Source organism: Salmo salar, chromosome 01, assembly GCF_965601325.2.
Source record: "Salmo salar chromosome 01, fSalSal1, whole genome shotgun sequence".
NCBI lineage: Eukaryota > Metazoa > Chordata > Actinopteri > Salmoniformes > Salmonidae > Salmo > Salmo salar.
In genome coordinates, this window is record NC_138291.1 from 154,791,371 (window position 1) to 154,803,989 (window position 12,619).

General features: G+C 44.9%; 1 protein-coding gene across 4 annotated transcripts; it reads right to left on the minus strand.

Moving 5' to 3' along the window:
• Nucleotides 1–62: 62 nt before the first annotated feature.
• Nucleotides 63–6,084, minus strand: ccdc74a (coiled-coil domain containing 74A). Of its 4 annotated transcripts, none has more exons than XM_014134394.3 (7): nt 5,179–6,084; nt 4,348–4,395; nt 4,003–4,132; nt 3,701–3,920; nt 2,276–2,376; nt 2,128–2,178; nt 63–2,040 (listed from the first exon to the last, which is right to left on the minus strand). In XM_014134394.3, the coding sequence occupies exons 1-7, from the start codon at nt 5,462–5,464 to the stop codon at nt 1,905–1,907; spliced, it is 972 nt and encodes a 323-aa protein (XP_013989869.1). In that variant the 5' UTR covers nt 5,465–6,084; the 3' UTR covers nt 63–1,904. The 4 variants fall into 4 exon arrangements, with proteins under 4 accessions (XP_013989869.1, XP_013989874.1, XP_013989873.1 ...); XM_014134399.3 differs by having other exon boundaries at nt 4,003–4,120; nt 5,179–6,080; XM_014134398.3 differs by having other exon boundaries at nt 3,701–3,917; nt 5,179–6,077.
• Nucleotides 6,085–12,619: the final 6,535 nt, after the last annotated feature.

The window sequence follows — 12,619 nt, forward strand, 5'->3', positions numbered from 1 at the left end:
AGATCCATCCCATCATCCTATATCATAAGATGAAATTCAACTGACTTGACCAACCTACCAACAACGGCACACCAAAATAAGTTTATTAGGGAGAAATAAAAATGTATGTACATTGAAATATTAACTTTATATACAGTACCAGTCAAAAGCTGACACACCTACTCATTCCAGGGCTTTTCTTTATTTTGACTATTTTCTACATTGTAGAATAATAGTGAAGACATCAAAACTATGGAATCATGTAGTAACCAAAAGTGTTAAACAAATCAAAATATATTTTATATTTGAGATTCTTCAAAGGAGCCACCCTTTGCCGTTCATCCACCTCTGGCCTGCTCGCCTCCCTACCTCTGAGGAAGCACAGTTCCCGCTCAGCCCAGTCAAAACTGTTCGCTGCTCTGGCACCCCAATGGTGGAACAAGCTCCCTCACGACGCCAGGACAGCGGAGTCAATCACCACCTTCCGGAGACACCTGAAACCCCACCTCTTCAAGGAATACCTGGGATAGGATAAAGTAATCCTTCTAACCCCCCCCTTAAAAGATTTAGATGCACTATTGTATAGTGGTTGTTCCACTGGATATTATAAGGTGAATGCACCAATTTGTAAGTCGCTCTGGATAAGAGCGTCTGCTAAATGACTTAAATGTAAAATGACAGCTTTGCACACTCTTGGCATTCTGTCAACCAGCTTCATTAGGAATTTTATTTATTTTACCTTTATTTAACTAGGCAAGTCAGTCAAATTCTTATTTTCAATAATGGCCTAGGAACAGTGGGTTAATTGCCTTGTCAGCTCAGGGATTTGATCTTGCAACCTTTCGGTTACTAGTCCAATGCTCTAACCACTTGGCAACCTGCCGCCCCAATGCTTTTCCACCAGTCTTGAAGGCGTTCCCACGTATGCTGAGCACTTGTTGGTTGCTTTCCCTTCACTCTGCGGTCCAACTCATCCCAAATCATCTCAATTGGGTTGAGGTCGGGTGATTGTGGAGGCCAGGTCATCTGATGCAGCACCATCACTCTCTTTCTTGGTTCACCTACTCTGTCTCACAAAGACATGGCGGTTAGAACCAAAAATCGTAATTTTCCAGATTGACTGACCTTCATGTCTTAAAGTAATGATGGAGTGTTTCTCTTTGCTTATTTATGCTGTTCTTGCCAAAATATGGACTTGGTCTTTTACCAAATAGGGCTATATTCTGCATACCACCCCTACCTTGTGTTGTGCCAACTGATTTGCTCAAACACATTAAAAAGGAAAGAAATTCCACAAATTAACAAGGCACACCTGTTAATTGAAATGCATTCCAGGTGACTACCTCATGAAACTGGTTAAGAGAATGCCAAAAGTGTGCAAAGCTGTCAAGACAAATGCTGGTTATTTTTAAGGATCTCATAAAATATATTTTGATTTGTTTAACACTTTTTTGGTTACTACATGATTCCATATGCAGGTAGCCTAGTGGTTAGTGTTAGTCCAGTAACTGGAAAGTTGCTGGATTGAATCCCCGAGCTGACAAGGTAAAAATCCATCGTTCTGCCCGAGCAAGGCAGTAAACCCACTGTTCCCCGGGCACCGAAGATGTGGATGTCGATTAAGGTAGCCCCCTGCTCCTCTGATTCAGAGGGGTTGGGCTAAATGTGGAAGACACATTTCAGTTGAATACATTCAGTTGGTCTGACTACGTATCCCCTTTTCCCTTCACTATTTTCTACAATGTAGAAAATAGTAAAAATAAAGAAAAACCCTGGAATTTGTAGGTGTCAACTTTTGACAGGTACTGTTAACATTCATTCAGTGGTAATTGAAGTCCTTCAATGGCCATAATAGGAGCCAGTCCTGATCTTATTTAAAGAGGCTTTGGTTCTGCGGTGCTGGCTGGCCTGCTGTCTGTGCCCTCTCAATGCACTGTTCTCCTCAGCCTGCTCCTTTGTACAGCCTGGGTCCTTTTCTGCCTCTCTGCGATGCTGGAGCTCAGGTGCTGTTTGAGGGCTGGGAGGATCACCCTCTCTGTCACCCCTGCCTGGTTCCCAGACCTGGAAAAGGTACAGGGACATGGAGGATAGCTGTTCCACTACAAAGGTTAATGTTTCTGTATAAGAGATTAGGAAAGATTCACTTACATTCTCTTGGGAAGTGGTTGAAGTGCTATTTGGGGAAACTTCTCTGCCTTGCTGAGGGAAATCAAATGTATTGTACAATTTACCCGCTTTAAAAAAAAAATGTATGACTTAATCAGGTGAAAAAGATGCGTACTAAACTGCTATTTACCTGGTGCTGTCAGCAAGGTAGGCCTTTGTCATGATGTAGTTCTCAGGAGTGATTTTCTTGTTGAACACAATGTCTCGGAGGACAGCCTTCACACGTATAATCTATATGAAACAAACCATCAGGGAGAGCGATACCTCACTGAAAAAACACTGACAGTCAGTTCTCCATGTAAACTTTACATTGAGATATGGAGAACATGGTCAGAAAACTAGCTATTGGGCAAATGACAAATCATGCATGCCCTTGGAAATGTAAGACATATTTATGTAGTTTATGGTTTTACAATGTGACAATCTATTTTAATTGCTGCACGAAATGACCAGTTTTAGTAGAATCATTCTAAACCAGTGGTCGCCAACGGGTCGATCGCGATCTTCAAGGCATTCCTAGTCGGTCACCAACATTTTCTGTAGAAAAGCCGATCAAACGATAAAGGCTTGCGCTCCTTTTTTAAAATTGAGTTGAGCTGTTGCTGGTAGGTGCACTTGATTCAAAAGTCCTGCGCACCGGGTAAGCAAAGTGTTCCCATGAGACAAACTCCGCCTACCTGGCGGACCGGCAAATCTGTGACTAAATCGAGTGCACCTACTGCGCTGCCCAATCGGATAGCTCAAATCACTGTGGTTAGAGCTTCCATGACCCTGGCCACAGCCAAGTTTAATAGGCTACTAGCCTAGGTAAGATTTAATAACTTTTAAAACCATGACCACAGAGAGACTCAACAAATATAGCAAAGAGCTGCTGTTTTTATGAGTGAGTTCATGTTTAAGTTTATATTCAGCACTGTCACTTTTTATACAACACTATTACAAAACACGCTTCTCCGCGCTTCTGCTCAGGCTGCAACTGCAATGAATGAGTAGCCAAGTATCGATAGCCTGCGTTTTATTATTATTAGCAGCTCGACTTGTCGAATTTAATATTAAGGGATATTTAACTTTCTCTGGTCATAGGAACAACATGAATTTGTGCATGAGGCAGATGCAGTGCGACTTGGATTTCGCCATCAGGTGGAAGACTGTGTCCCCTCTCTCTGGTCAGTCTCACCGGAGGAAAGGAAGTAGAGAGCAGGGACCGTGAGAGGCGGTTGGGAAAAATAGTTTTGAACGGTCATCGTCGTGATTTGACCTCATTTACCATCAGATGCAGGTACCATCAGCCCAGTAAAATAAAAAAGTTAATTATTTCAATTCATGCTCCACAGTGCCTCAAGTGCTAAACCAACTGATATTTTGTTATCAGTTTGAGTTTTGAAATATAATATGGTCTGATTAATAATATTGGCAGGCCAATCATAAAGCCAATATGCTGTGATAATGTTTTAGGCCTACTGCCCAAACCTTATTTCTACAAAACTGTATGAGGTTAATGTAAAAAAACTAAATCTGAGCAATAGCATCGATGTGTCAGAGGATGACATCTGACCTCCTGAGACTGCAGGCTGTTGGCGTTGTAGAGCTGCCGTATGATAACCTCACATTCCTGCAGGGTGGGGGGTCGGGGGGGATGGGATGGGCTGCTGTGGATCCGGAGGGGCTGTAGAGAGGTGATGAGGCCTCCCCTCAACTCTGACTCGTGTTCTTGCTTTGCCACTCCAGTGGTCTCAGTGTAGGCGTGAGCCACACAACCGTCTTCCGCTATACTGCTTCCATGGGGGTCAAACAAGTGTTTTTAGATAAGGCACTTTTGGAGAAGATGAACTAGGGGGTAGAGGTATGGATGCTTACCTGAGCCATGGGTCTTGAGATAGGCGTGTGTCTTGTAAAGGTTGCTCCAGGTAGATCACTCTCTCTGTCTGGGCCTCACTGCCCTGTGTCGGTGGCCTTGTGCTCCAGCGGCTTGATCCTAAAGAAATAACTTCCCCAATAGGTAGGCATATGCGCCACACAAGCTTACACAATCATTGTTCATTGATTTATATTATGGGAAACTTAAAGGGATGTTGTGAAAAGTAATATCTAACGACCACAGATCTGAAAGTCCAAGATCCAATGCTTTCTTGGTCCCAAGAGGATTAAAGACCTAGCCCACTTGTTCCAGCATAGAGGTTGTCAAAGATGATTGAAGCCTACCTTTTCTGCAAGACTTTGAAGGCTCCATGATCAGCTTATACTGCAGCTCTGTAACATCAAAGTCAAAGAGAGGTCATGTAGAAGACATGACACAGAACAGAAGTAGACATGACAGGTGGCAGCAACAGCATACCTCAACTGCCGTGCTGTTTATAAGCTCTTGTAACAAGGTCCTTTGAGCAACCTTGGCACTGTGTGTCTAGCTGCTCTGACAGAGTGAAGATAGAGCACCCATGTGATTCTTTTTCAACTGGATTGAAATATCTCTTTGTGGGGGGATAGGATGAGGAGGCGATATAGAGAAGCTTGTCTGTTCTGTAAAGTGATACTGCATTCCACCGCCTCCCACGGTGAGATACTCACCATCCTTTCATTTTCCTCATTCAACAACTGTATCACTATGCAACCACTAGCGCTAGGCTATAGTGTTTCACCTCTGTCAGCAGTGCCTCATCCTCAGATCCCTGTGTGATTATCATGCTAAAAAGCGTGCAAACAAACATGTATTACAGATACAGATTTCCACTAAAGAAAACTTTATCATATGCAAATTATTGCTGGCTAGTGGCTACCCATAAAATGTAGGCCTGTTAGGCTGTATGGAAAGAAAGGCTGTAGTCTAGCTTAAATGGTGGCATTGGTATAGCTAAGGGGAAAGGCCATACATTGTATATGCTATTTTAACTCAGTAACATGATGTATAACGTTACTGTGCAAAGATGAAAATGATGATGCACAAAGCTCAAACCATGACAAACAAATCTGCTGCCTATGATGACGCTTTTGGAAATCAAAAACATCAGCAAAGACACGAGGACAGGTTTGACTCACCTTTATTTTCCCGTCTGAGGTCATCTATTTCACCGTGTAGCTTCTGAAGAGTGTCCTTGTGCTGTAGTTGCAGGAACTGAATATTCCTCTGAAGCGATGCAACGCGAGTATCCATGTCCCGGAGAGATGAGACCTCTCCCCCTCTGTCCCCACGGGGTGAATCGGACAGCGGTTCAAGGTGGTTAAACGGGAAAGGACGTGGTTGTGGAAAGCAAGGCTTGTCAAGACATCCAACGCGGGACCAGTGGGGTAGATTTCGCACAGGCGGAAGACTGTTTCCTGACATAGCTAAGCTATACGGTTAGCTAGCACCACGACAGTTTTTTTTAACTGGCTAGCTAACTTAGCTAACTTACATAGTAGCTAGCTAGACTAACAAGCAACAACAGGTCATTCTATCCGCAAGAATAATCGTGCAGCCATTACCCCTTATCGTAAACGTTCCCGGTTGAATGCATTGTTCACCTCCACAATATGCAAAGTTTAGAAACAATTTAACGAGATAACTAGGAAAAATAAAAATACACCGATTACCCACAGCCACTACCGACTACGATTTATTTCCCTTTTCACTGTCCATGGTGGACATGCACTCCTCCCATACAACGTTGCCATGACAACCATAATGCGTAGATAAAAACGTATCTAAACATTCTACCATTCGAACGCAGCATTGTGTCACTGTAAATGTCTGTCTCGTCTTTGCAAGATCACATATAGACAAGCATACAGAAACGATAAAGGCAAATCATTTCATCTTCAATTCAATTTTCATTACTTTATTTCTTAGATGTTAAGTGCCCCATTTGGGGGACTTTGAGCGGGTTTGGACCGGTTCCGACTGACATTTTGGTGTACAAAGCACCCTGTGAATGCCATATAGTCCTATGTGTAGCAGAGTTTCTAAACCCAGAGGAGCAACATCGCGAGACTTCCGGGCACGCTTGCAAAACTTCCGGACACGTTTTCTCGGAAAGCTGTGAGTGCTATTAATTGATACAGTATCAGTACTAGTTACATTTACACAGGGGCGGAAAAGTACCAAATTGTCGTACTTGAGTATAGGTAAAGATAACTTAATAGAAAGTGACTCAAGTAAAAGTGACAGTCACCCAGTAAAATACTATTAGAGTAAACGTCTAAAAGTATTTGGTTTTAAATATGCTTAAGTGTCAAAAGTAATTGTAATTGCGCCAGTATACTTAAGTAACAAAAGTAAAGTATAAATATTTTCTAATTCCTTATATTAGGCAAACCAGATGGCATGAATTTCCGCATATACATTCATTGCACTATAATGGTGACAAACGGTGCCCACAAACTGTTAGGGCCAACATAAAGCTGTCCCAACAGCAGAGTCCCAACAGCAGTCCCAACACCTTACCACTACTACACCTGGCTATCAGCTGAGCCTTGACTGGTAGCAAAACAGTTCATTCAGCCTCATTTGCTGCCTTTAAAAAAACATAGCTGATATGGCTGACTTGCTTAAACAAATGTGGTTTCTACTGTCAATTGAGATGTACAAACTATGGCATTAGGTGACGACGAGCGAATAAGAGGCAATCCGTAATTTCAATTAAGAAATTAAGGCGCGAGCTAGGACGGGCGTAGTCAATATAACGGTTTGTTCAGCACTTTTGAAATGTACAGCGACAGAATTCAGAACATGGGTTGTTCTTACAGTATTCTCCCTGTACACCAAGTTAGAACCGTAGGATAAATAAAGGGGGCATATAAACAGACAATGAAAGCTCTTACAATATTAGATAATTACGTTTCTTAATAACAGGCTATAGGCTACATGTGCTCCACCAAGTCAGAACAGTAGGTTAAATTATGAGGGAAAAAGGGACCAAATTATTAGGGTGAGGCACATGGGCTACTAACAGCTTACTATACAACATACACTTAGTATTGCTTTCTTAGCTACAGTATACATATCTCCCTGGCATATTACATAATTTATGCAGCAGCATACAAGACATTTTTGAACTCACCTTGTTGTTCTGTGCTCACTTGAACAGGAAGGTGGCGCGGAACTCTGGAACTCTGAAAAAACTAAGTCGAATCACGACGATGTCAGTGATCTTGGTCCCGTGTGGCTCAGTTGGTAGAGCATGGTGTTTCCAATGTCAGGGTTGTGGGTTCAATTCCCACGGGGGACCAGTACAGAGAAAAAATGTATGGAATGTCTGCGTTCACTACTGTATGTCGCTCTGGATAAGAGCGTCTGCTAAATGACTAAAATGTAAATGTAATCTTCAGGTCGGAGCTCCAGAAAGAGGCCGAGTTCCCGAGTTGGATGACCGTTCAAAACGTATTTTCCCAGTCAGAGCTAGTTTTTTTTCCAGTTCCCAGTTGTCTTGAACTCACTGAAGTCTGAAATGTCCCAGTTCCGAGTTTCCAGTTGTTTTGAGCATTGCAGAAGTCATGCTGGATTGACAGCAAGGCCAATGTCGAATGTTTATCCTTTTAAGCTTGGAAAATAGACCCTTAACCTTAGCCTTGGACCACAAACCCACTCTACTGAATAGCAGGCTCGTTATTAGAATATCTAGTTAACAGAAGAAAAGAAAGAGAAAATCAGGACAGAAGAAAAAGGATATCAAAGTGAAACAGTTCTCTAAAGACACAGGAGACAATAATACAAGAAACAACACTTCTGTAGCTTGTCAACTATGTGTCTGTCTATCCCTGTTCTCTCCTCTCTGCACAGGCCATACAAATGCTTCACACCGCGTGGCCGCTGCCACTCCAACCTGGTGGTCCCAGCGCGCACGACCCACGTGGAGTTCCAGGTCTCCGGCAGCCTCTGGAACTGCCGGTCTGCAGCCAACAAGGCTGAGTTCATCTCAGCCTATGCTACCCTCCAGTCCCTAGACTTCCTGGCGCTGACGGAAACATGGATTACCACAGATAACACTGCTACTCCTACTGCTCTCTCTTCGTCTGCCCACGTGTTCTCGCACACCCCTAGAGCATCGAGCCAGCGGGGTGGTGGCACTGGAATCCTCATCTCTCCCAAGTGGACATTCTCTCTTTCTCCCCTGACCCATCTGTCTATCTCCTCATTTGAATTCCATGCTGTCACAGTTACCAGCCCTATCAAGCTTAACATCCTTATCATTTATCGCCCTCCAGGTTCCCTTGGAGAGTTCATCAATGAGCTTGACGCCTTGATAAGTTCCTTTCCTGAGGATGGCTCACCTCTCACAGTTCTGGGTGACTTTAACCTCCCCACGTCTACCTTTGACTCATTCCTCTCTGCCTCCTTCTTTCCACTCCTCTCCTCTTTTGACCTCACCCTCTCACCTTCCCCCCCCCTACTCACAAGGCAGGCAATACGCTTGACCTCATCTTTACTAGATGCTGTTCTTCCACTAATCTCATTGCAACTCCCCTCCAAATCTCCGACCACTACCTTGTATCCTTTTCCCTCTTGCTCTCATCCAACACTTCTCACTCTGCCCCTACTCGGATGGTATTGCGCCGTCCCAACCTTCGCTCTCTCTCTCCCGCTACTCTCTCCTCTTCCATCCTATCATCTCTTCCCTCTGCTCAAACCTTCTCCAACCTATCTCCTGATTCTGCCTCCTCAACCCTCCTCTCCTCCCTTTCTGCATCCTTTGATTTTCTCTGTCCCCTATCCTCCAGGCCGGCTCGGTTCTCCCCTCCTGCTCCGTGGCTCGACGACTCACTACGAGCTCACAGAACAGGACTCCGGGCAGCCGAGCGGAAATGGAAGAAAACTCGCCTCCCTGCGGACCTGGCATCCTTTCACTCACTCCTCTCTACATTCTCCTCTTCTGTCTCTGCTGCTAAAGCCACTTTCTACCACTCTAAATTCCAAGCATCTGCCTCTAACCCTAGGAAGCTCTTTGCTACCTTCTCCTCCCTCCTGAATCCTCCTCCCCCTCCCCCCCCCCCTCGTCCCTCTCTGCGGATGACTTCGTCAACCATTTTGAAAAGAAGGTTGACGATATCCGATCCTCGTTTGCTAAGTCAAACGACACCGCTGGTCCTGCTCACACTGCCCTACCCTGTGCTTTGACCTCTTTCTCCCCTCTCTCTCCAGATGAAATCTCGCGTCTTGTGACGGCCGGCCGCCCAACAACCTGCCCACTTGACCCTATCCCCTCCTCTCTTCTCCAGACCATTTCCGGAGACCTTCTCCCCTACCTCACCTCCCTCATCAACTCATCCTTGACCGCTGGCTACGTCCCTTCCGTCTTCAAGAGAGCGAGAGTTGCACCCCTTCTGAAAAAACCTACACTCGATCCCTCCGATGTCAACAACTACAGACCAGTATCCCTTCTTTCTTTTCTCTCCAAAACTCTTGAACGTGCCGTCCTTGGCCAGCTCTCCTGCTATCTCTCTCAGAATGACCTTCTTGATCCTAATCAGTCAGGTTTCAAGACTGGGCATTCAACTGAGACTGCTCTTCTCTGTGTCACGGAGGCTCTCTGCACTGCTAAAGCTAACTCTCTCTCCTCTGCTCTCATCCTTCTAGACCTATCTGCTGCCTTTGATACTGTGAACCATCAGATCCTCCTCTCCACCCTCTCCGAGTTGGGCATCTCCGGCGCGGCCCACGCTTGGATTGCGTCCTACCTGACAGGTCGCTCCTATCAGGTGGCGTGGCGAGAATCTGTCTCCGCACCATGCGCTCTCACCACTGGTGTCCCCCAGGGCTCTGTTCTAGGCCCTCTCCTATTCTCGCTATACACCAAGTCACTTGGCTCTGTCATATCCTCACATGGTCTCTCCTATCATTGCTATGCAGACGACACACAATTAATCTTCTCCTTTCCCCCTTCTGATAACCAGGCGGCGAATCGCATCTCTGCATGTCTGTCAGACATATCAGTGTGGATGACGGATCACCAGCTCAAGCTGAACCTCGGCAAGACGGAGCTGCTCTTCCTCCCGGGGAAGGACTGCCCGTTCCATGATCTCGCCATCACGGTTGACAACTCCCTTGTGTCCTCCTCCCAGAGTGCTAAGAACCTTGGCGTGATCCTGGACAACACCCTGTCGTTCTCCACTAACATCAAGGCGGTGACCCGATCCTGTAGGTTCATGCTCTACAACATTCGCAGAGTACGACCCTGCCTCACACAGGAAGCGGCGCAGGTCCTAATCCAGGCACTTGTCATCTCCCGTCTGGATTACTGCAACTCGCTGTTGGCTGGGCTCCCTGCCTGTGCCATTAAACCCCTACAACTCATCCAGAACGCCGCAGCCCGTCTGGTGTTCAACCTTCCCAAGTTCTCTCACGTCACCCCGCTCCTCCGCTCTCTCCACTGGCTTCCAGTTGAAGCTCGCATCCGCTACAAGACCATGGTGATTGCCTACGGAGCTGTGAAGGGAACGGCACCTCCATACCTTCAGGCTCTGATCAGGCCCTACACCCAAACAAGGGCACTGCGTTCATCCACCACTGGCCTGCTGGCCCCCCTACCTCTGAGGAAGCACAGTTCCCGCTCAGCCCAGTCAAAACTGTTCGCTGCTCTGGCACCCCAATGGTGGAACAAGCTCCCTCACGACGCCAGGACAGCGGAGTCAATCACCACCTTCCGGAGACACCTGAAACCCCACCTCTTTAAGGAATACCTAGGATAGGATAAAGTAATCCTTCTAACCCCCCCCCCCCCCCTTAAAATATTTAGATGCACTATTGTAAAGTGGTTGTTCCACTGGATATCATAAGGTGAATGCACCATTTTGTAAGTCGCTCTGGATAAGAGCCTTAAATGACTTAAATTTAAATGTAATGTAAATGTTATTGCTTTGCAATGCTTGCAGTTAGCTACTGATTCCTTCCAAACCACTCATTGTTGAATTTGCGATTTCCAACTTGTTGTGTAATGTTTATGTCCAATGGCCGATGAGCACTGATACATTTTTATCTAAAATTTCTCTTCATTAATTCTCTTCATATGACAAGGATTAAAAAGGATTTTCCAGTAGATTGTTGACTTGATTCATGATGATGACTCCTAGCTAAGATTTGGAAAGTATGATGTTGACGCTGTCCAATCAAAGCTACTGTAGATTTAACGTGATTTGACGTCATTTTATCTGTGGCCAATGACCTTGAGCCTTCTTGGATTGGCACTCATAATATAACTGTATGGCAGCACCCAAGGGGCTTGAAATTTCGAGCTCTACCCATAGATTCTGTGTTGACGTATTGTCCCCATGAGTGACAAATCACCAAGCCAATCATGGAGCAACTAGAGAACATTACTAACCCCTACACTCCATATTTTCCACTTGCTGCCCCACGACCACAGAAAGCACTGAGCTAGGTTGAAACACCTGTATTTTGGAGCTGCCTTACTCAAGAAAGCAAAAAAGAGACAACATTTGTTTGGGACTTTATTAACACAATGATATACAGTACCAGTCAGAAGTTTCGCCACACCTGCTCATTCAATGGTTCAACCAAAAAAGTGTTAAACGAATCATATTCATATCAAATCAAAATATATTTTATATTTGAGATTCTTAAAAGTAGCCACCCTTTACCTTGATGACGGCTTTGCACACTCTTGGCATTCTCTCAACCAGCTTAATGAAGTAGTCACCTGGAATGTATTTCAATTAACAGGTGTGCCTTGTTAAAAGTTAGTTTATGGAGTTTCTTTCCTTCTTAATGGCCGTGCTGCTGCTCCAGTTTCAACTGTTCTGCCTGCGGCTATGGAATCCTGACCTGTTCACCGGACATGTTACCTGTCCCAGACTCGTTGTTTTGAACGCTCTAGAGACAGCAGGAGCAGTAGAGATACTCTGAATGATCGGCTATGAAAAGCCAACTGACATTTACTCCTGAGGTGCTGACCTGTTGCACCCTCGACAAAAACTGTGATTATTATTATTTGACCCTGCTGGTCATCTATGAACATTTGAACATCTTGGCCATGTTCAGTTATAATCTCCACCTGGCACAGCCAGAAGAGCCACCCCTCATAGCCTGGTTCCTCTCTAGGTTTCTTCCTAGGTTCTGGCCTTTCCAGGGAGTTTTTCCTAGCCGCTGTGCTTCTACACCTGCATTGCTTGCTGTTTGGGGTTTTAGGCTGGGTTTCTGTACAGCACTTTGTGACATCAGCTGATGTAAGAAGGGCTTAATAAATACATTTGATTGATTGATTAATGTGTTTGAGCCAATCAGTTGTGTTTTTACTTGGTAGGGGTAGTATACAGAAGATAGCCCTATTTGGTAAAATACAAAGTCCATATTATATCAAGAACAGCTAAAAAAAAAAAGCAAAGAGAAACGACAGTCCATCATTACTTTAAGACATGAAGGTCAATCAATGTGGAAAATTTCCAAAACTTTGAAAGTTTCTTCAAGTGCAGTCGAAAAACCATCAAGCGCTATAATGAAACTGGCTCTCATGAGGACCGCCAAAGGAAAGGAAGACCCAGAGTTACA